Source organism: Mya arenaria, chromosome 10, assembly GCF_026914265.1.
Source record: "Mya arenaria isolate MELC-2E11 chromosome 10, ASM2691426v1".
NCBI classification, from domain to species: Eukaryota; Metazoa; Mollusca; class Bivalvia; order Myida; family Myidae; genus Mya; species Mya arenaria.
This window is the reverse complement of record NC_069131.1, coordinates 67,185,587-67,210,635: the sequence shown is the minus strand read 5'-3', so window position 1 is coordinate 67,210,635 and position 25,049 is coordinate 67,185,587. Positions and strand designations below refer to the sequence as shown.

Below are 25,049 nucleotides of genomic sequence, written 5' to 3'. Positions count from 1 at the left end.
AAAAGCAGCATATTGACTTTTGTTTGGCAATTATCACACTCATTAACCTTTTGTAAAATAGCAAGAAAAATCCTTTCTTACATCTCTTTCTCTTTTTGGCCGATAACGATTAAGTTTAAATAATCTCAACATTGCCTCAAAATTTAAGCTCGTGTATGAGTCATTCACCTACAACAAATTTTACCGCATGTGTCACAAATAAGTCGATTTTATATTAAATAAATGTACAACTATAATGCCTTCTTCATGAATATTTTACAAAACTATGTTTTCAACGGTCAAAAAATAAAAAATATATTAATGTGAAAAGTGTTTTGTTATATTAACATTAAACTGTCAATGTGGTGTATAGGTAAAACAACGCCGCAGCATGTCAGCCTGTTATTCTAACACGCTTTCATCTAACATTAACAAATAATTAAGTTAAGCTGTTGAGTGTAAATATATTGGACTTGATTAAAACATAAGTAGACACACTAAATTTAAGGAACTTTAATAAATTCCATTTACAACATGATCGGAGCTATTAGATTCGGAATTATATTTGGACTGCTTTTTTCAGGTAAAGTGATAATTGAGTTGAGTAAATATAAATCTAAGTAGTATTATAGTAAGTCACTTTCGATATTCAGCTTCAGTAAAACAATATTATACCTATTTATATAAACACTTGTTATACATATCCCCTACATTAATTGCAAACAATCAACACCAATAGATTAGGCTAAGTACGGGCGGAGCGAGGCTCAAGGACGACATTCGTTTTCTTGACCAGACACACTGCATGGGTGTAGGACATCAATTATAGCTCAGTTTATATCCTTTTCATGGATTATAACGAGTACGAATATGTTTGTCTTTTAATACCACCTGTACTGTTGTGTTTTAGATATAACAGCTCAAGATAAGTGCAGTAATTGCATATGTTGTTCCAACAAAGACTGCTTTAGAGGTGGGACATGTAAAATTGGTTGCAAAGATGGGTACTGGGGCAGTAAATGCGACAACACGTGTACTAGTCACTGTGTAAGATGTAAAAGGTATTATGGCAACCCATGTTATGAATGTCAACCTGGTTACTATAAATTCTACTCCAATGAATGTCGTAAATGTGAATATACTGGGTGTACCTGTTCTACTAGATATCGCTGTGACGGATGTGTAGAAGGCTACTATGACCCAACTCATTATTGCCGTAAATGTCCAAGCAACTGCAAACAGTGCACAAGCTCTAGCTATTGCAGATCATGTAAACAGGATCGGTATGGATCTACTTGTCAGTACCAATGTGAAACAAACTGTAGAAATGGCGTCTGTGACTCAGAGAAAACTATTTGTAAATGTAACACAGGCTATGCGGGCATTCACTGTACCGATTGCGTCGTGGGGAAATTTGGATCCCAATGTCAAAACACGTGTTCGGCCGGGTGCATGAGCAAAGAATGTAATGGAAAGACTGGAACATGTTCTTGCAGAATTGGTTGGACTGGCAGTAAATGTAACATATGTGCACCCAATTACTATGGCAATCAATGCTCGAGACCCTGCAGACCAGAATGTACAAAATGTCACAACTACAGTAGTTGTCAATCATGTTTAATTGGAAGATATGGTTCGTATTGTCAGTACTCGTGTGGGAAAGGATGTCTTTACAATAAGTGTGAGAAATCGAATGGACAATGCCTTTGTAAGACCGATCTGTTCAATGGTCACTATTGTGTCTCATGTGTCGATGGAAAATATGGTCAGGATTGTAATAATGACTGTCCGGGTTCGTGTCATTCTTGTTCAGAAGCGACAGCCTGTACCTCATGTAAACCTGGTTTCTTTGGAAGCGTATGTGAACGTAAATGTTCTGAATCGTGTGAAAGCTGCTCCGAAATGGGACAATGTTTGACTTGTAAAACAGGGAACACACATCCCGACAGACAATGTTTGTGTCAGAAAAACATGTGTTCTACTCCTGACAGTTGCGACCAGTGTGTAAGTGACGAATATTATCCAGACAGCGGATCTTGCTGTCCCTGTTCATTGCTACAACATTGTAAATCATGCAGAGTAACTTCAAATATCACTAAGTGTATTGCATGTGAAGAAGGATTTTATCCAAACGAGATTGGTGAATGTATCAACTGTAGCCTTATATGCATAGCAGGCCAATGTAATTCGCTTACAGGAGAATGTCTGATAGGTTGTGCTAGCAATTACTGGGGTCAACTTTGCGAACATGAATGCAAAGACTCCTGTAATACATGCAACCGATCTAATGGCGAATGTTTTGAGTGTGCTTCAAAACTGACATATGGGCTAAATTGTAACATAAATTGCAGTGAGACCTGCGTTGACAAAGAATGCTATATATCTGGAAAATGTATCAATGGATGTTTAGAAAATAACTTTGGAGAAATGTGTGATAATGAGTGCGACAAAATTTGTATCTCAAATGGTAATGGGACAAGATGTTCATCTGAAAGTGGAAAATGTCTTCACGGTTGCACGCCTGGTTACACATCAATTGTTTGTCCTCATGTTCCTGAAGGTAATTAATGCATTATATTGTTGGCTTCAACTGAATACATACTAATATAATAATATATTATTTACATAATGGAGTTTATATCTGAAAGAAACAACAAATATCTTCGACACTATCTTATATTTTGAAGTTAGCAATAGGAGGAGTTACAAGATCTTCTGTTGAAATATAAAGGATGACTATTTATTTTAAGCAAGTATACTATAAATGATCATGCTTGTAATCCTGTTTTAGGTGAAACACAGACCCTTAGTGGCTCACCAGCAGCCGCTTTAAGTGGAGGTGTTGCTGGTGCTGTGATACTAATTATTACAATCATTGCCGTAATCGCATTCTTTCATCACAGGAAAAGGTGCGTTTCTTTGCAAATTAAACGAGTTCTGCCTGACAAAATAAACCTTTTCCATTTCTGTATAAACTATATTACTCAAATGTTTATGCTATACATTGTTATTGTTATATATTGTTATGCATATGACATTGCAGACGTGCTGAAAATAGTACCAACAAAACGACAAAATTAAAGACTGATCAACATGAAGAACAGCAGGTGGACTCTTCAGCGGTCTATGCGACTGTGAATAAAAACAGTAAGCAAATTCAGAAGCTTGTCTTTTACTTACTTCAAAATATTGCTAAATATGAGACACGCCTGTTGATTATTTCATATATTTTGTTTATTGTACGTATAACGTATTCATCTATTTGAGCAGTTGTTCAATCCGATGCTATTTATGCGAACACTGTTGACGGTGCCCCACAGATAACCGTGATTTCCAATCAAAATTTCCAAAGGCCCTCAGAAAAGAACACTAGTTCAGAAATGATTTACAAAGAGGACAATCTTGAAATTGGTATGGTTCTACGCATGTTCATTCCTTTGCTTTATCTTTTCCGCTGTACACGTTCCTGCTTATTGTACGTTATTTTTAATATGAATTATATAATATGTGTTGTTTCCATTCACTTTAAACTATCTGATGTTATACTTCGATTTATTTGAATCGTTGTTTCATATTCAGATGATGAGGACGCCATTGCACGGAAAATTGCTATTAGGTTTGAAGAAAATGGAGGAGTGTATTACAACAATTCTTATGAGGTTAATAAAACCAAAGTCAAAGTTGAAGAGTTACCTGCGTATGTAGCAGGAAAAACGAAAAGCTCGTATGAGGAAGAATTTGAGGTAAAATTGTAAAAACACATTATTTACTAAACGACATACTTGAATGAGGTATTACACAAAAGAATATTATTCAACAAAACAAATCAGTTTACATGAATAAAGGAAAAAAATGACAAGGGTTGATGTAGATGGACATTTCTTATAACTTTCGAATGCGTTACTCTCGTGATTCTTATTTTCATGTTCAATTTATAACAAAATGAAAAAGCGTTGAAATATCAAGTTAAGCATGTATTACCAACACAGAACGTAAATGAGAAGTCTTCTTAATAATGTCCAAAGGTAATTATGCTGACATACAGGTTATCTTATATAAAGGTTTCCAACATCCATGTTTTTCTTTTATTACAGAAATTTCCATATGGTCTAACAAAACCGTACGAAGATTCACAAAAGGCTAGCAGTATGTCACGAAACAGATATAAAGGAATTTACCCATGTGAGTGAAATATGTTTTTTTAATGCGCATGCAAAGCTTTGAATTGTTCATAGTATGTATTCAGTATGCCAGACTAAACATTCTTTGATTGGTCCGTTGTAGGCCTTATGTACAATAAAATGTCATAGTTATGTTGTGAAACGTGCACTATTGGCGATTTAATCATGTATCTATTCACAGTTAGAGATAGATTGTGCGCTTGAAGTCCCAAAGTGGTAATCCGAACCTTTATTGATAACGATATTTTAATTCCTGTTTATTCTGTGCTTGATGTGCGTCTCCTGTTGAGAGTTATGCCTTGTAAATAATTGCTCTAATCTAAACAAGATCATAGTTAAGTTAGTAGTTTGACTGTTGGACATGTCTATATTGTTTGCATGCTTATAACACAAACTAGATTTTAATTCTAAACTTTTTCTTGAATGTAATGAATTGCAGATGACGGCTCACGTGTGAAGGTTTGGTACAATGGATCTGATTACATAAACGCAAGCTTTATTGATGTATGGTTTACTTGTTGATAACAAGAGTCTATTTTCTTAGTTGAATTGATATTTATTAGTTTCCATTATTTAAATTCGTTTTACAAAAGTTTTAAGTCATAATTTCAATTGTTCATTTTAACATAACATTAACATTTATTCTTTCTATTTAAGGGTTTCAAAAAACGAAATGAATACATTGCAACCTTAGGTAAGTGACATTAGGTAATAGAGAACCATATTCTCTAATGTCAAAACTTAAAGTTTGAGACTCAAACATGCTAACTTATTATTATTCATTCATTGGCGCGATGTTGCGAGAGAGTGTTCTTGTGTTGTAAGGTAACCGGAGTACCCTGAGAAAACGCAGTTGTCCGACTTGGTGACCACAAACCAAACTCAATCACATCCAGGCCGGTAATCGAACCCGGGTGGCCTTGGTGAGAATCAAGTGTGCTAACCTAGATGCCATAAATTCTTTCGTCTGAACGTCATGTTTGAAAGTTCATGTATTCGTGTTCCTTATAACGAAATAGTTTTGATAGTATCCGTTTATTTAAAGGTCCGACGTCAAAGCAACTTGGAGACTTTGGATTATTTTGGGAAACGGTCTGGCAACAGAAAGTTGAAAAAGTCGTCATGGTTACCAATTTAATTGAAGAAAATGTAAGCCTTGATTTATATCTGGATATAATGCCCCAAACGGGGTACTTGTATTACGGGCTTGCGCGTTTTTTTTACCATAGATCAATTGTTATTGCATATTCTGTATCGAAAGTGTGCATATTTGAACGCCACAGATTATTAATAAACTGGTTAATCAGCTTCGCATACGGTCTATCATATCGGTAATATAAACAAAGTATTGTTCCTATTATAATGTGTGCTGTCTGTCCAAACGTGAGTTAAAATGTATATTTGTATTTTACAGAAAGACAAATGTGACCAATATTGGCCGAATGTGGGATCGTCTGCCCGTTACGGGAACGTAAATGTAACTTGTCTGTCAGAAGATGAGTACGCTGAATTCACAAGACGAACATTTCAAATATCTCAGGTATGTTGTATTATAGTATTTAACATGTGTTTCGTACGATTGTTAAATTTCTAGTTGGTTTTGCTGGAAATGAAGAAACAAAAGCAACAACATTCAACTTTCTTTTTTAAAATAAAAACAAATCAATAATATAGTGTAACCTACACGGCCAAGCGTTTAAGTAGGAAACGTTGTTAAGCAAAACCTTGTTTATGACTCCAAATCCGTTCAGGATATTCAAGTAGAACTTGGGACACATGTTGCCATAGCCAATTCGCACTTGATAAACAAAGCCCATACATCTGGCTTATTATATGTTGAGTTATTATTATTATATACCAGAATTTTGCACTTGTCGTGTTAAAATTGTGACATTTGGCAAGCCATTATGACGTTAATTTTGTAACTTTTAACCCGCCGACTTTTTTTAAAACAGGTGACTGTTGATTATGTCTTAACATTTGTACGACATAAATCTGATATTTTGTGAAAAACTGAAATGTTTGGCTGGTATTCAATTGATGAAAACATATATCTTTTATTTTAGAAATGACTATTGTTCCTCATTTTGTCGTTCATATCATACAGTGTTGATAACAAAATGCTTAAATTAAAGTGATATGCATAATACAACAATACAGTTAATGGATAATGGCTGAGCTTTACATTGATTTGTAAAACACAACAACTTTCTTAAATTCCCTTGTCAAATTTACAATAATTAGAAAATCCGGGTTTTATCCGACTCAATGAGTTGAAACGGACGTTTGTTGAGATTGATAGTGATAGATTTAAATGATTTCTATATCTTACATCCGATTTTAAATCACAAATTAAATTTAGTATTGAGACATATGATAGAAATTTAGGCTAATCAAATAAGCAATGCAAAACCAGCGTGTGCTTTCGTTATCACACTTAAACTGTGAAATAATCTACATTTTCAAGCTCGATACCTCAAAACTTGCTTTCAAATTGTTTGGTTACACGCGTATCTATTGCAAAAAAATTGGAACACACATACCAACATACAATCCATACAATGATTTATATCCTTTCAATGTTAAAAATATCGCATCAAAACGGCCTAAGAACCACATGGGCATTCATTGGTGGGTTATACCGAATTTTGAGTTCCATATCTCATAATTATCCTATCATTTACTTATTAAGGCAACTTCATATTTTAACTTTTTTTCGTTAAAAAACATAACATAAAGTTGTCAAGTTGAGTTATGTTAGATATAGATAATTCTTACCAGCTGGACACAGTCATCGACTGCAAGCTCATAAACCTATCCAGGTCACCGATGTCGAAACACTATAAGAAAGTCTTCTACAGCTTCAATGATAAGCAAAAACTGTTCAATCGGTCAATATATTTCCACAAAATCAAATACCTTCCGTTATATGGTTTCATAGCACATTTTTAAATTGTAATTGTCTATGTAAAACAAAATATCAATATAATACTTCACAAGTTTTCTCTATGATTATCATACGATATGTGAGATAATGACATTCTTTTACATTTTTCTAGAATTCCGAAGAGAGAAAGCTTCACCATTTTCATTTCACGTGCTGGCCTGACAGAGGTGTCCCGGAAGATTTTACCTCTCTAATAGAGTTCCGGCAATTGGTCCTTAACACCTCGACAAAGCTGAATGGTCCGACAGTGGTACACTGCAGGTACTAAGATCCAAATTCATGAGCATATTGCAATGTTTGACTTATCGTCATTGGTTTTTGTTTCCTCAAAACAATGGTGGTACAGGCTAAATGTTTGTTTCCTGACAAACCAAATTGGCAACGTTTTTTGAGGCACACTGTATCAAGCGTGATATACAGGTGTAGTGTATTTTACATTTAAATCGGGACACATTTCATGAAAATTTATTTTTAAAACACCTTCAATTTAGTAGGCGAGACTTTTACTTAATGAGACGGTATTTGTTGTTTGACTAGGCTCCATTTTTCTACGTGCTCGTTTGTTTCCAGTGCGGGCGTTGGACGAACGGGCACCTATTGTGCCTTAGATATATTGACGAAGGAAGGAAAAGCCGAGGGAAGCTTGGACATCCCGGGATGTGTACTTAATATGCGCCAGAACAGGCCCAACATGATTCAAACAGTGGTATTTATTGCAGCATAGTTTTGACGTACATCAGTATGTGTAATCAACATCTACCAGAACAGACCAAACATAATAAAAATGCTGGTACATATCGTAGAATACTTTTAATATAAATCAGTATGAATGCTAAACATGCGCTAAAAAAACACAAAAAAACAACCTAAACACTGGTATGTATATTTTTCACTTCAACCAATATGTGTGCTGAACATGCGCCAGTACTGCCTCAACATGATACTATCACTGGTATCTGTCGTAATTTGAGCCCAATTTCTCCAAAAATATAAACATAACAAGCTTGAAACTCTTATTTGGTTTTGTCAAATACTTATTTTAAAAGATAAAAAATAGTTGATCATGATTATCTTTAAAATAATTTTCATTAAAAGTGTAAAAATTCTTCAATATAGGAAAAGTACACAAGTTAAACTTAATATTGAGCTTAGCTTAATCAAGTTCTAATGGGCTTAAACTTTTTTGAGATATTAGGCTCTGGTTTTGTTTTTAATCATTTGTTGTGATCAACGCCAAAACAGCCGAACATGATCTCAGCACTTGCACCTATCGTAGTATACGTAACGATGTCACATTTGTTATATGGAACTCTATTAGATAAACACTAGACTAGCGTTTACACGTTTCGCTTGCAATGATGAGCATGCCATTTTTTAGAATAAAAAAGTATAGAAAGCATAATATTTCGAAGAAATAAATTCATAACAAATAGAGAGTACTTTTCATTTTCATTTTTTTGAATTTGAATAATTAATTCAAATAGTTGAACTTATCATTTGTTTTTGTAGGGACAATATCAGTTTCTTCATAGAGCTCTTGTTTACTCACTGACGTTGGACTGTAACCCCGTGAAAGGGGAACGTTATCAGCAATTTATGGACAACTTGAGTGACAACGATAGAGAGAATATGTTTCAGGTATTAGTTATGATATGTAATGTTACACACGGAAATAAACCTAGTAACAAGCCAAAACCCTTTAATGATGTAGTTTATTGGGACAAACCTCTACACGAGAAAGGTGTTTTAGTTGTGTACAAACAAAGCAGGTTTTTGAATTTATTTAAGCATTTTTTTATTCATCTCCCCCTCCTTCTCCTCTCGAAGCTCTTTCTAACTGACCTTTTCAACATTTATCAACAATAAATTTTTCTATTGAACTAAACCGGGGCATGCGTTTCATATTTTGAATATCTTATTTGGTTTGAATTTCATCGCTGTGCCATAAAACACTTTCACTTTATTCAGATGGTAGATTTGTTCATAGAAGTTTGTGCTTGTTGCATTATTTAGAGTTTTTATAACACGTGACAGTGTAGAGAGCCATTAATTGAGAGAATAACATGTTGCATTTCAGCATGTACTGATCACTGCAGAACAATATTCAGAAGAAGAATCTCAGGCAATCGAGAGAAACATGAAAATCACGGGCAAAAACAGAGCAAACGCCGACATCCCAGGTTTAAAGTTTTGTGTTATATTCTGTTCATTATCTAAAGGATGGTTGTTCGTTTCAGCGACTATTTACTATTAGTTTCTCTAGGTGAAATGATATGCTATCATGCAGTGAAACACTTCTTTCCTTTTATCATATGACCAATGGGGATATAAAACGACAACTAGTTTTCAGAAAAAAGGACCAAAAGGTACGGAAACGAAAAGGCATATCGGAAATGACGCCGATGAAAATGTGTCCCGGCATTATGCACAATGACGTTTTATTTGGACGTGAGAACGGGCTTCAGTTTCAAAACGATGATTTTTATCACAAAATCATTTTCACTGTATAAACAGTGAACTATCATTTTTATTTCACGGTGAAAAATTATAAGACCAGCGGAAACATATAATAAAGAGAGGATAATTGTTTGTTTCAGTAAAAGATCGTATATATTTTACTGAGCACGAGCATCATCATATTAGTGTTCATGATATAAATAGACCCACATTCTTGGAAATATGATATAACATTTAAGTCACTCGTCTGATAAATTCCTTATTAAATGATCACTCATGTTATATCCAAACAGGCACAATCTAGAAATATAAAAAAGGCATTATTTTATACAATTTAGGTGACAAGAACAGACCTCGGCTGAATAAAGGCATCAAAGAGGGCGGATCTGATTACATTAATGCTGTTTTTGTTAACGTAAGATATAAAGTTTTGCACTTTGAGAACAGATTTATTTACACTGCTGTTGCAGACCAGGAACCAGTTTCATTATAGTTTTTATCAAAGACGAACAACTAATTCCCACTCGAAATAGAATACTCTGATTAGACAGTTAAAAAGCAATTCAATCAAGTAGCTGAACAGTCATTGCTTACTCAGCTTTACGACATACGTTTGTTTGTGAAACTCGGCCCCGCTATTGAATATAAAGCTAGCTTTGTTTACCGTCTGATAAAATTTTGATTGTTTCGCGTTTCATGTTCTTATATGGTTGTTATATTGGTCCTGCAGAGCAATGAACTATGTTAATGTGTGATATTATCTTCTCGGCGGTCTTGCTTTATTTAAGTATGGGTTTATCTCTTATGTTTGAACCAATTTGAGGAAGTTTTCTGCCCGACACTGTTCCCCATTTTTACACGACAGGGTCATTGGAGGAAGAAACGCTTTTTAGTTGCACAAACACCCTTGCCAGAGACAGTCGAAGATTTCCTAACGCTCATTTACCAAGAGTCTTGCTCGTGTATTGTCAGCTTTGAAACAGACATTGGAAATAATGAGGTACTTTCAACCTTATTTATTTTCGTATTTTAAGAAGACATAAAGTGTACATATAAAAATATTAAATCATATCATTGTACAATTATACTAGGCTTAATCAGTCTTAGCTTGTTATTTGATGTTTACTCTTTAATTATTATGGTGAAAAGTGGGTTATTTTAAATAAAGCGGTATGATAAGAAGCTGCATTTGGTTAACACTTATAAAATATTTTCAGAGCGTTGGCTTATATTTCCCTGCTGAAAATCAAGTGCTAAACAAGAGAGCGTTCAGTGTGGAAAGTTTACGACAAGATGGGAAGGCTTATAACACAAGAAGAACTCTGATGTTGAGACATACGGGCGAACATAAGGTAGAAGCTTTCAATTTATCAAATAGATTTATATTATGTAATATATATTTCTCGCGTATCACTTTACCGTTTGCACTGCTTGCCGATTCATAATAATATAGTATATTACATTCAAGGAGACAAACGAAATAAGCATTCCACAGCTAGAGTTCACTGCCTGGGATAGTTCGAGAAATACTCCAAGGTCCGCATCAGAGTTTTTGGACTTCATTGACGATGTTGAGGAGGCATCAAGAGCATCTACATCTGGAGGACCAATTCTTATTCACTGCATGTAAGTCAGTCAGTGATTTGCAATTTGAAAGTATCAAACGAATTGTACTCATCTACTGGATTTTGTCGATGTGTCGCAACGAAAGAAAATTCATTACATTGGACAACTCGATGTTCATATCTATGGGAGGCCTTTTAAATTGTGAACGCGAAAACATAGATAAAATAAAATTACAAAAATATTTGTGATTTACAAATATATAAAGAAAAAATTTCGTTGCCTGAATGACATGCTATATTTTAAATAGTGACGGAGCCAGCAAGAGTGGTTTGTTTTGTGTTGTTTCCCTGCTGCTACAAAAGATGGCCATTGAACACGAAGTCAGTGTTGTAAATGCTATCAGAAAGGTCAAGGCGAGGCGAAGGTTGGCTATCCCAGTTCAGGTGATAATAACTGTCATATTTCCAAGTGTATCTCAGGAGTTCCTGTCAGAGTCTGCGTTATTTCTAGTTTCTCTTTTTTCCCATAATTAAAATCAATGTAATTTTCAGTAGAAGTTCATTCTCAAGTTACAAAAAGTGTCCCCGTACTTTCAAAAGAGTGTCCTTATGGTCTCAAATAGTAAACATGTTGTTTTAAATGATTTCATCTATTTTCGCTATTGTTTTAAAGTATGTTTTTGTTTTTCAAAGAGTGTCACCGCAGTTTCTATAGATGTCCCTGAAGTTTCAAATATTATATCTATAGATCAAAATAATGTCCCGTAGTTTCAAGTAATGTTTCCAAAGTGTGTCACTGTTGTTTCAAAAGTTGTAGCTGTAGTTTCAATGCGGTAGTTTCAAAAGGTGTCCATTCCTTGCTATCGCTGTATTTTCGAATAATATCCTTGTTGTTTTCAATTATGTCCTTCTTGTTTAACGTTGCCACTGTAGTTCAAAAGAGTCCGACTGTAGCTTAATAGAGTTTCATTGTAACTTCAAATAGTAGCTTTGTTTATATCTGTCTTTCCAAAGATGCTCGCGGAAGTTTTAAACAGTCCAAATAGGTCCAAATAGTTTCAAAGCAGTTTCCTTAGAATTTTCATATAGTTTAAAAAAGAGTCTCTGTAAATTCAAAAAGTATCCTTGCAAATGGCGTTTTAATACGTCAACTATCCACAAGGCATTTTTATTTGAAAATATAAATATATAGATAAATAATTTCGGTAATACTTCTGTAGACCATTTAGACTGGATACTGTACTGCCACAGTTGATATGAATGTACTTTTAAGTTCACTTTCATTACTTGTTTTATTCTTGTTGGTTTTCAGTCCCAGTTGGAGTTCTGCCATGAGTGTGTTCTGGCGTACATTAAGTCTTTTGAAAACAACATTTACTCAAACTTCGGGGAAACACATTAAGATGACAAGAGAGTGTTCTAACCTACACCAAATCTTTCGAAAACTGCTTGTACCCAAACCTTGGGGTACTTCACGAAGTTGTCAACACTACGTTCTAGCAGTTATTTTCAGACTTTAGTATATTATATCTACTCACACTTCGAGTATTGCAATGCGTAAATATTTTGGAATATAACCTGTTCACAACCCTCGGAAAATACATTAAGATATCATCAATGCGTGCTAGCTCATATCAAGAATTTTAAAAATAACATGTATTCCAACTTCGAGGAATACATAAAGATGTACATAAAGACTCTTTGAATGCATGGATTCAAAGTTTTGATAAATACATTCAAATACCATGAGTGTGTACCAGTTTGCATCAAGTATTTTGAATGTAAAATATTCTCAAACATTGGGGAAAGATTTTATGTCGTTTCTGTTTTTGCATTCCGAAAACTACACGTAGAGTATGTTTTAGCAAATATTTCGAGGGGAATTTGCTTAGAGTGTGTTTTAGCGTACATTAAACCTGCTCTATATACATTATGTTGTCTATTTTGTTTTACTTTAATGTTTTAAACGTACTAACATTCTCAGACTTCTCAGAACTTCAACATTTTAAATCGAAATAATAAACAGAATGTGTTATGAGTTTCCATATGGTGTTAACATTTAGTGAATAATTATTGTTTGTTTGTTCAGTATATATTGAGCACAATACTAACCTTGTTAAACTATCATATTACCAGGTATTACAATATTTGTTTACATGTTTAGAATTTATAATATATACTTATCACCCTGTAAATAAATCAACTGTAAAAATATATTCATATATTGACGGCATTGAGAGTTAAGGTCAGTAGGATCACATTTGTATCTTATTCAAATTCCAATATCGCCAAGATGTTCCGAGTCGTGGCGTGGACGAAAACATTTATCAGTCATCTACGGTTTGAAAATTTGTTATTTATGTCCATTTGAAGTTTGTTTGATCATATAAGGGATGATAATCCTATATTAACAATGGAAACCACTAAACGATAATTCATTTGATTTTCGAATCCAATAAGCAAGAAGAGTAGAGAAAGTGTTTCAAAAAAAAAACAACTTTATCTTTGTTTTATTCTTAACTGTCTGTTCAAAGTAAAAGAATAAATATAAAAGACAATACTTAAAATTATCCCGTGTTTTGTTTTAATTACTTTGGGTCGGTTGTTTTTACTTTTTTCAGAAATAGAGATGCATTACAGTATATATGTATACCTTATAGTCATATTTATGATATTTTCAACTGATTGTGAAAATAAGTTAAAGGACTAGGTTAGTCGAACAAAGAAATAAACTTATTAGATATCGCTATATTTGTACTAATGCAAGTGGATGATTAACAATCCTACCGGTTTTAGATGCAATAGTTTAAAAATGCTCTGAGCTGTAATTAGGCCTAATTACTGTTTCGGTCAAATTTTAAGATTGAATTTTATCACTGAAGTTACGTTCTGGTTGCAAAATGCATATTTATAAGAACTTTTTTTTATGTTGATGAACTTAAACAATACGGTTTCTTGTTTACATCATCACATTCATCGTGTGCAATTTAGTCAAGTGACTTCTTCAAAAATACAATGTTAACAATAGATACAAAAGATGAGTTTCAATGTATAATCTGAAGACAAAATCATGCAATATTTATTAAAGTCGGCACTTAAATTAGTAAATTAGCAAGCAGGTCATGACAGGTTTGCCATTTGCCTTGGATCTGAAAAATAAGTAAAATATGGATATAATAATAAGAATTCCAGTTCACATATTTTTAATATTGCACATGAAGGACGAAGTCAATAAATTTATTAATTATTTTTTTAATAGTCACCAGTAACATAGCTGATTGCTTTGTCAATTATTTGACAATTAATATATAAACTCTTTTGATTTGAAATGTCAAAAGTAAGCAACAAAAAAACCCCACAACAACATCCACAACAAAAACAACAACAATATCAGCAACGTTAAATGCATTGGCTTTATTCTTCATATACTCCTTATAATATACGTACATTTTCAGTCAGCTAATAATACAATAAAACCTAGGACAAACAGAGAAGTCAACATTTTGCAAGGCACAACGACAATGCAGTCGAGACACGAATATATTAACATCATATTAATAAATCGCAGACGCAATAAAACAGCTTTATGGATTAATGATAGGTCATTGGTCAATCTTCTCATAGCGTTCGTCAACTGACCTTCGAGGTCGCAAAATATCAGATCCTTTTTAGCAAGTTTGCATATCATGCGATACAGAGCAATCCCGTGATGAATCTATGCGATTGTTTTCAAACTTGTACGAAATGTAGCGATTAATTATGTTGTGAAGGTAAACAAATCTGAAATATAATGAGGAATGAAAACAAATTCTAACGATTACTTGACTTTCATAAAACGAAAGGCTAACGCTAGCAAACAAATCATTACGAAGGGAAACTACGAACCCATACCACGCGAATCATACGAATCCACGCGAATCATAACGCATCTTAATTTCCAAAGTGTTTTGTGTAGTCAATGAATTACAGATTTAAAAAGAGAAGCTTAAATATCGGGATAATTAGTTATTCTTTCGTCTAAATGGAAGAGTTACAAAGACTGCGGCTGCAGTGTGTGACTGATATGGCCCTCAAGAAATCTTCCAGCAACAACTGAACATCCACCAGTTCATCAGAGGCCGATTTAGGGGGAGAAAAAAGTCGAGAACGCGTCTCATCTGGAGAAGATCATGGCTGCATCCCGTGTTTGAACATGAACTACAAACTACTTGTGCACACTTTTTGAATATAGAACTATTCAAAACTTCCACGCACCTCGTTAATTCGACAGATATTCTGCCCATTGAAACTACATGAATACTATTAGTACAGCGACACTTTGTGGAACTACGGCGATTGTAGTTATTACCACAATGATACTTTTGATACTTCAGTGATAACATTCAAAACTACACTGGAATATTGTGGAAATACCGACACCCCCTAGAACTACATGAATTAGTATTTGAAACTACATTAACACGTTTTAAAAATACAGGAATCTTACTTGTAAGTAAAGGTAATTTTTTTCGAGCTACATGGGCACTCCTTTGAAAGCTCGGGGGCACTATTTTGGAACTTCAGTGAGCCACTTTGAAACAGCAGGCAGTGATTCAAATATAGAACTACAGGGGCACTATTTCGTATAAGGAGACACTGACAGCAGCTACTGAGACACCATGGGACATATGACGGTTGTTTTTACCTGTATTTGGATATTGGGATAGCGAGTCTTCGTCTGTCCTTGACCTTCCTTACAGCGTTAACAACACTGACCTCATGTTCCACTCCCAGTTTTTGTAGGAGTAGGGAAACAACACAAAGCCAGCCGCTCTTGCTCGCTGCGGCACATGTTACACTATTTCAATTCCTTTTAACCCTTTCTCAAAGATTTCTTAATACATTAAAATTGCCTCTGGCAGATTAGGACAGCAAGTTGAATAATGTAAGTTATATTTTTGGTTACCTTGGTTGCGATTCAATAACTCAAACAAATAGACAAGTATATTTTCTTTGATCCTTACAAACTGAAAATTACTGAATGACTGACCGAATAAGAATAAACCTAGACGTGGATGTTTTTAAGAACCATCAACATTGTAAATGAAGTCCAGAAACTCTGAAGCGGACCTTGGAGTGGTTTTCGACCTATCAGAGGCAGCAAACGCTAGGTGCGCAATGCTTCGTTCGATTCTCTCCTTAAAAGAAAAACATAATATAATTAAAATTCTGCCAAAAGACGGTGTTAAGGAAAAAGTGAAACGCAAATTAGCTTTACTTAGTATTTTACAAATTGAAAGCCACTACCTTATCGTTGCGCGTGTGTCCCAACATCAGAGTTCTCTGTGTGTTATTGTCCTCTCAACCTTGCCGTTAGCTTTTTACGCTGAGCGTTACCTTCTTTAACAACTGATATGACAACACACTCTGAACTTTAGGTCGGGCGAGTACGGGGATGTTGTTATGGCTTAAAATCCAACATATCGGTCTCAAGCTGTGTTCGCCGTCTGCGTGGTTGCGTTCTTTTGTTCCCATACGACGGACTGTATATTTTCATAATGATTTAATTAACTGGGTTACTTCTTCAATGTCCCGAACAGTTTGCCTCAGATCAGAAAATATACACCTGCTAACCTCCTGTACTACATCTTCTCTTATGTACTTCGGACGCCCCGTTTCCTGTTTTTGATATTTGTACATTTAAATTCTTCAGACCTTTTTAAATCTCTCAATTGGTCAATAGTCTGCAGTGGTGTCAACTCACTCTCGACACAATATTGAATGTCGCCGCGTTTGAATTTGATGCAAAAATACTGACGGGCAACTTCAAAACACAACTATTTATGATGTCCGCATTTTTTACTTTTGTCGTCTTAGTTATTACAAATAAGGTCCACGCGTTCGTAAGCGGAAATCATTGATATCCGTTTCAGAAATACAAGTCATATATATATAAAACTTAAGTCGAATATATTTACGTGCGCCGGTTAACAGTACCCATTATAATGTTTATTGAGATAAAATAGTGCGTCAGTGGCATTTGTCTTTCAATCTTGCAATTTTGTTACACGATAATTATTGATACAAGGAGAGTTAATTAAAACGCTATTTCGTCAAAATAATCAATTTGTCACGGAGTTTTGCGACAAACCTTGTATACTCATGATTAAAAAAAATAACCGTAACAGTGAAGGTGAAAATAATTGAATAAAATGTAGAAGTTCATCCATTTGTTTTTTTTCCCTAAAGTATGTCCAATCCAACATCACAAGTTAAATACATACAGGTAAGTTAGACAAACTCAATAACGTAAACGATGGTCAAAATAATTATGTTGTTAAACAAGACGTTTTAATGTGTTATATTTATTGACATGATATCGCTCGAATCCTCTAGACGAGGTCAAACATATCCTTACTTTTATGTTTTAATTTTATTAATATGCATAATATGTTTATGAAAATCTTACTTATTAACCAAAGTGTTCGTTTCTAGCTTGATTTGTTCTCTACTGCACTTCGTATGAAACGCCTTGGAAAAACAGCATATTATATCATCTGTTTGTTGGCAACGAAAATCATGGAGTCACTTTATAATCAGACAACATATAATTAACATCAATATTGTCTAGACTATTTGGTACTGTTACATATTTTATTTGTACTTTCAGTTTTCAGCCGTGCGAATTTTAATAATCATACATACTTACATTTCTGTTTTAGTCAGAAACTGTCTTTTGCGAGACAGCTCATTCTCAATATTCAAAATCATAGAACTAAATCGATGCTTCCGCTTGTTCGTCCAATTGGTTTATTATCGATGAAATGTAAAAAATAGAACACATTTTAAGATAAATATATATGCAAAAATCTACAGAAACATGCTCAGTAGCAAAAAGTTTAAACATAAACCCGGTTTAGTGGCAATGGGCAAACGCCAAAGACATAAAACACAACATCACAAACAAGAAACATAGAACAGCACAAAACTCTACAAACAGCACAGTGCATAAATACTCTCTCTCTCTCTCTCTCTCTCTCTCTCTCTCTCTCTCTCTCTCTCTCTCTCTCTCTCTCTATATATATATATATATATATATATATATATATATATATATATATATATATATATATATATATACGACATAAATCTGATTTGTGAAAAACTAAAATGTTTGGCTGGTATTCAATTGACGAAAATATATACTCATTATTTTAGAAATGAATATTATTCATCATTTTGTGTTTCCTATCATAAAGTGTTGATAAAAAATGCTTAAATTAAAGTGATATGCATAATATAAAATTACAGGTAATGGATAATGGCTGAGCTTTACATTGATTTGTAAAACACAACAACTTTCTTACTAGTTTTCTAATTCCCCTGTCAAATTTACAATAATTAGAAGATCCGGGTTTTATCCGACTCAATGAGTTGAAACGGACGTTTGTTGAGATTGATAGTGTTAGATTTGAATGATTTCTATATCTTACATTCGATTTTAAATTACAAATTAAATTTAGTATTGAGACATATGATAGAAATTTAGGCTAATCAAATAAGAAATGCAAAACCAGCGTAAACCCACACTTAAACTGTGAAATAATCTACATATTCAAGCTCGATACCTTAAACCATGCTTTCAAACTGTTTGGTTGCACGCATATCTACTGCAATAAAATTGGAACACACAAACCAACATACAATCTATAACATGAGTTATCTCGTTTCAATGTTGAAAATATCGCATCAAAACGGCCTAAGAATCACATGGGCATTCATTGGTGGGTTATACCGATTTTTGAGGTCCACATCTCACAAGTATCCTATCATTTACTAATTAAGGCAACTTCACATTTTAACACCTTATCGTTTAAAACATTACATAAAGTTGTCAAGTTGAGTTATGTTAGATATAAATATTTCTTACCAGCTGGACACAGTCATCAAGTGCAAGCTCATAAACCTATCCAGATCACCGATGTCGAAACTCTATGAGAAAGTCTTCTACAGCTTCAATGATAAGCAAAAACTGTTCAATCGGTCAATATTTGTCCACAAAATCAAATACCTTCCGTTATATGGTTTCATAGCACATTTTTAAATTGTAATTGACTATGTAAAACAAAATATCAATATAATACTTTACACGTTTTCTCTATGATTACCATTACATACGATATGTGAGATAACGTCATCCTTATACATTTTTCTAGAATTCCGAAGAGAGAAAGCTTCACCATTTTCATTTCACGTGCTGGCCTGACAGAGGTGTCGCGGAAGATGTTACCTCTCTAATAGAGTTCGGGCAATTGGTCTTTAACACCTCGACAAAGCTGAATGGTCCGAGAGTGGTACACTGCAGGTACTAAGATCCGAATTCATGAGCATATTGCAATGTTTGACTTATCGTCATTGGTTTTTGTTTCCTCAAAACAATTGGTGGTACAGGCTAAATGTTTTATTTCGTGACAAACCAAATTGGCAAGATTTTTTGAGGCACACTTCAATTTAGTAGGCAAGACTTATACTTAATGAGACGGTATTTGTTGTTTGAATAGGCTTCATTTTTCTACGTGCTCGTTTGTTTCCAGTGCGGGCGTTGGACGAACGGGCACCTATTATTGTGCCTTAGATATATTGACGAAGGAAGTAAAGGTCGAGGGAAGCTTGGACATCCCGGGATGTGTACTCAATATGCGCCAGAACAGGCCCAACATTATTCAAACAGTGGTATTTATTGCAGCATAGTTTTGACAAACATCCATTTGTGTAATCAACATCTACCAGAACAGACCAAACATAATAAAAATGCTGGTACATATCGTAGTATACATTTGATGTAAATTAGTTTGAATGCTAAGCATGCGCTTAAATAGGCCAAACATAACCTTAACACCGGTATGTATACTTTTCACTTCAACCAATATGTGTGCTGAACATGCGCCAGTACTGCCACAACATGATACTATCACTGGTATCTGGCGTTATATGAGCCCAATTTCTCAAAAAAACATAAACATTACAAGCTTGAAACTCTTATTTGGTTATGTCCAATTCTTATTTTAAAAGATAAAAAATTGTTAATCGTGATTATCTTTAAAATAATTTCCTTTAAAAGTATAAACATTCTTTAATATAGGAAAAGTACACAAGTTATACTTAATAGTGAGCTTTGCTTAATCGTGCTCCAATGGGCTTAAACTTGTTTGAGATATTATGCTCTGGTTTTGGTTTTAATTATTATTTGTGATCAACGCCAAAACAGCCGAACATGATCGAAGCACTTGCACCTATCGTTGTATACGTAACGATGTCACATTTGTGATAATGAACTCTATTAGATAAACACTAGACTAGCGTTTACCCGTTTCGCTTGCAATGATGAGCATGCCATTTTTTAGAATAAAAAAGTATAGAAAGCATAATATTTCGAAGAAATAAATTCATAACAAATAGAGAGTACTTTTCATTTTCATTTTTTTGAATTTGAATAATCAATTCAAATAGTTGAACTTATCATTTTTTTTTGTAGGGACAATATCAGTTTCTTCATAGAGCTCTTGTTCACTCACTGACGTTGGACTGTAACCCCGTGAAAGGGGGACGTTATCAGCAATTTGTGGACAACTTGAGTGACAACGATAGAGAGAATATGTTTCAGGTATTAGTTATGATATGTAATGTTACACACGGAAATAAACCTAGTAACAAGCCAAACCCCTTTAATGATGTAGTTTATTGGGACAAACCTCTACACGAGAAAGGTGTTTTAGTTGTGTACAAACAAAGCAGGTTTTTGAATTTATTTAAGCATTTTTTTTATTCATCTCCCCCTCCTTCTCATCCCGAAGCTCTTTCTAACTGACCTTTTCAACATTTATCAATAATAACTTTTTCTATTGAACTAAACCGGGGCATGCGTTTCATATTTTGAATATCTTATTTGGTTTGAATTTCATCGCTGTGCCATAAAACACTTTCACTTTGTTCAGATGCTAGATTTGTCCATAGAAGTTTGTGCTTGTTGCATTATTTAGAGTTTTTATAACAGTGTAGAGTGCCAGTAATTGAGAGAATAACATGTTGCATTTAAGCAAGTACTGTTCACTGCAGAACAATATTCAGAAGAAGAATCTCAGGCAATCGAGAGGAACATGAAAATCACGGGCAAAAACAGCAAACGCCGACATCCCAGGTTAAAAGTTTTGTGTTATATTCTGTTCCTTATCTAAAGGATGGTTGTTCGTTTCAACGACTATTTACTATTAGTTTCTCTAGGTGAAATGATATGCTATCATGCAGTGAAACACTTCTTTCCTTTTTATTATATGACCAATGGGGATATAAAACGAAACTTAGTTTTCAGAAAAAAGGACCAAAGGGTACGGAAACGTAAAGGCATATCGGAAATGACGCCGATGAAAATGTGTCCCGGCATTATGCACAATAACGTTTAATTTGGACGTGAGAACGGGCTTCAGTTTCAAAACGATGATTTTTATCAAAAAAATCATGTTCACTGTATAAACAGTGAAATATCATTTTTATTTCATGGTTAAAAAGTGTAAAGACCAGCGGAAACATATAATCAAGAGAGGATAATTGTTTGTTTCAGTAAAAGATCGTAATATATTTCACCGAGCATGAGCATCATCATATTAGTGTTCATGATATAAATAGACCCACATTCGTGGAAATATTATATAACATTTAAGTCACTCGTCTTATAAATTCCTTATTAAATGATCACTCATGTTATATCCAAACAGGCACAATCTAGAAACATAAAAAAGGCATTATTTTATACAATTTAGGTGACAAGAACAGACCTCGGCTGAATAAAGGCATCAAAGAGGGCGGATCTGATTACATTAATGCTGTTTTTGTTAACGTAAGATATAAAGTTTTGCACTTTGAGAACAGATTTGTTTACACTGCTGTTGCAGACCAGGAACCAGTTTCATTATAGTTTTTATCAAAGACGAACAAATAATTCCCACTCGAAATAGAATACTCTGATTAGACAGTTAAAAAGCAATTCAATCAAGTAGCTGAACAGTCATTGCTTACTCAGCTTTACGACATACGTTTGTTTGTGAAACTGGGCCCCGCTATTTAATATAAAGCTAGCTTTGTTTACTGTCTGATAAAATTTTGATTGTTTCGCGTTTCATGTTCTTATATGGTTGTTATATTGGTCCTGCAGCGCAATGAACTATGTTAATGTGTGATATTATCTTCTCGGCGGTCTTGCTTTATTTAAGTATGGGTTTATCTCTTATGTTTGAACCAATTTGAGGAAGTTTTCTGCCCGACACTGTTCCCCATTTTTACACGACAGGGTCATTGGAGGAAGAAACGCTTTTTAGTTGCACAGACACCCTTGCCAGAGACAGTCGATGATTTCCTAACGCTCATTTACCAAGAGTCTTGCTCGTGTATTGTCAGCTTTGAAACAGACATTGGAAATAATGAGGTACTTTCAACCTTATTTATTTTTGTATTTTAAGAAGATATAAAGTGTACATATAAAAATATTAAATCATATCATTGTACAATTATTCTAGGCTTAATCAGTCTTAGCTTGTTATTTGATGTTTACTCTTTAATTATTATGGTGAAAAGTAGATTATTTTTAATAAAGCGGTATGATAAGAAGCTGCATTTGGTTAACACTTATAAAATATTTTCAGAGCGTTGGCTTATATTTCCCTGCTGACAATCAAGTGCTAAACAAGAGAGCGTTCTGTGTGGAAAGTTTACGACAAGATGGGAAGGCTTATAACACAAGAAGAACTCTGATGTTGAGACATAGGGGCGAACATAAGGTAGAATCTTTCAATTTATAAAATAGATTTATATTATGTGATATATATTTCTCGCGTATAACTTTACCGTTTGCACTGCTTGCCGATTCATAATAATATAGTATATTACATTCAAGGAGACAAACGAAATAAGCATTCCACAGCTAGAGTTCACTGCCTGGGATAGTTCGAGAAATACTCCAAGGTCCGCATCAGAGTTTTTGGACTCCATTGACGATGTTGAGGAGGCATCAAGAGAATCTACATCTGGAGGACCAATTCTTATTCACTGCATGTAAGTCAGTCAGTGATTTGCATTTTGAAAGTATCAAACGAATTGTACTCATCTACTGGATTTTGATAAATGTGTCGCAACGAAAGAAAATTCATTACATTGGTCAACTCGATATTCATATATGTGGGAGGCCTTTTAGATTTGAACGCGAAAGCATAGATAATAAAATTACAAATATGTGTGATTTACAAATATATAAAGAAATAAAATACGTTACCTGAATGACATGCTATATTTTAAATAGTGACGGAGCCAGCAAGAGTGGTTTGTTTTGTGTTGTTTCCCTGCTGCTACAAAAGATGGCCATTGAACACGAGGTCAGTGTTGTAAACGCTGTCAGAAAGGTCAAGGCGAGGCGAAGGTTGGCTATCCCAGTCCAGGTGATAACAACCGTCATATTTCCAAGTGTATCTCAGGAGTTCCTGTCAGAGGGTTCGTTATTTCTAGTTTCTCTTTTTTCCCATTAATAAAATCAATGTTATTTTCAGTAGAAGTTCATTCTCAAGTTTCAAAAAGTGTCCACGTACTGTTAAAAGAGTGTCCTTATGATCTAAAATAGTAAACATGTTGTTTTAAATGATTTCCTCTAGTTTCGCTATTGCTTTAAAGTATGTTTCTGTTCAAAGAGTGTCACCGTAGTTTTTAAAGATGTCCCTGAAGTTTCAAATATTATATCTGACGATCAAAAGTATGTCCCGTAGTTTCAAGTAATGTTTCCAAAGTGTGTCACTGTTGTTTCAAAAGTTGTGGCTGTAGTTTCAATGCGTATAACGGTAGTTTCAAAAGGTGTCCATTCCTTGCTATCGCTGTATTTCCGAATAGTATCCTTGTTGTTTTAAATTATGTCCTTCTTGTTTGACGTTGCCACTGTAGTTCAAAAGAGTCCGACTGTAGCTTAATAGAGTTTCATTGTAATTTCAAATAGTAGCATTGTTTATATCTCTCTTTCCAAAGAAAGTTTTAAACAGTCCAAATAGGTCCAAATAGTTTCAAAGCAGTTTCATTAGAGGTTTCATATAGTTTGAAAAAGAATCCCTGTAAATTCAAAAAGTATCCTTGCAAATGGCGTTTTAATACGTCAACTATCCACAAGGCATTTTTATTTGAAAATATAAATAAATAGATAAATAATTTCGGTTATACTTCTGTAGACCATTTAGACTGGCTACTGTACTGCCATAGTTGATATGAATGTACTTTTAAGTTCACTTTCATTACTTGTTATTCTTGTTGGTTTTCAGTCCCAGTTGCAGTTCTGCCATGAGTGTGTTCTGGCGTACATCAAGTCTTTTGAAAACAACATGTACTCAAACTTCGGGGAAACACATTAAGATGACAAGAGAGATTTCTAACCTACACCAAATATTTCGAACACAGCTTGTACCCAAACATTGGGGTACTTCACGAAGTTGTCAACACTACGTTCTAGCATTTATTTTCAGACTTTAGTATATTATATCTACTCACACTTCGAGTATTGCAATGTGTAATTTGTTTGGAATATAACCAGTTCACAACCCTCGAAAAATACATTAAGATATCATCAGTGCGTGCTAGCTCATATCAAGAAATTTAAAAATAACATGTATTCCAACTTCGGGGAATACATAAAGATGTACATAAAGACTCTTTGAATGCATGGATTCAAAGTTTTGATAAATACATTCAAATACCATGAGTGTGTACCAGTTTGCATCAAGTATTTTGAATGTAAAATATTCTCAAACATTGGGGAAAGATTATATGTCGTTTCTGTTTTTGCATTCCGAAAACTACACGTAGAGTATGTTTTAGCAAATATTTCGAGGGGAATTTGCTTAGAGTGTGTTTTAGCGT

General features: G+C 34.1%; 2 protein-coding genes across 2 annotated transcripts in view; one reads left to right on the top strand and one right to left on the bottom strand.

Moving 5' to 3' along the window:
• LOC128205067 (receptor-type tyrosine-protein phosphatase mu-like) overlaps window positions 1-25,049 on the bottom strand; it is a gene marked incomplete in the record, with an annotated part of 180,600 nt that overhangs the window by 41,225 nt on the left and 114,326 nt on the right.
• Window positions 191-13,689, top strand: LOC128205065 (receptor-type tyrosine-protein phosphatase mu-like). Its single transcript, XM_052906475.1, has 21 exons — window positions 191-562; window positions 890-2,539; window positions 2,771-2,888; window positions 3,023-3,126; window positions 3,250-3,390; window positions 3,559-3,722; window positions 4,074-4,161; window positions 4,600-4,664; window positions 4,818-4,854; window positions 5,206-5,309; window positions 5,575-5,700; window positions 7,220-7,368; window positions 7,678-7,813; window positions 8,617-8,745; window positions 9,185-9,287; window positions 9,903-9,979; window positions 10,430-10,564; window positions 10,782-10,916; window positions 11,033-11,190; window positions 11,438-11,573; window positions 12,442-13,689. Exons 1-21 carry the CDS (start codon window positions 514-516, stop codon window positions 12,529-12,531), a joined length of 3,894 nt encoding a protein of 1,297 aa, XP_052762435.1. The 5' UTR covers window positions 191-513; the 3' UTR covers window positions 12,532-13,689.

What these genes read in the sequence shown, in the direction of transcription:
- LOC128205065 (XM_052906475.1), top strand. Translation starts at nt 514, where the DNA reads ATGATCGGAGCTATTAGATTCGGAATTATATTTGGACTGCTTTTTTCA. An exon ending in ATAGAGAGAATATGTTTCAG is followed by an intron (nt 8,746 to 9,184) that starts GTATTAGTTATG and finishes GTTGCATTTCAG; the next exon opens with CATGTACTGATCACTGCAGA. An exon ending in GACATACGGGCGAACATAAG is followed by an intron (nt 10,917 to 11,032) that starts GTAGAAGCTTTC and finishes ATTACATTCAAG; the next exon opens with GAGACAAACGAAATAAGCAT.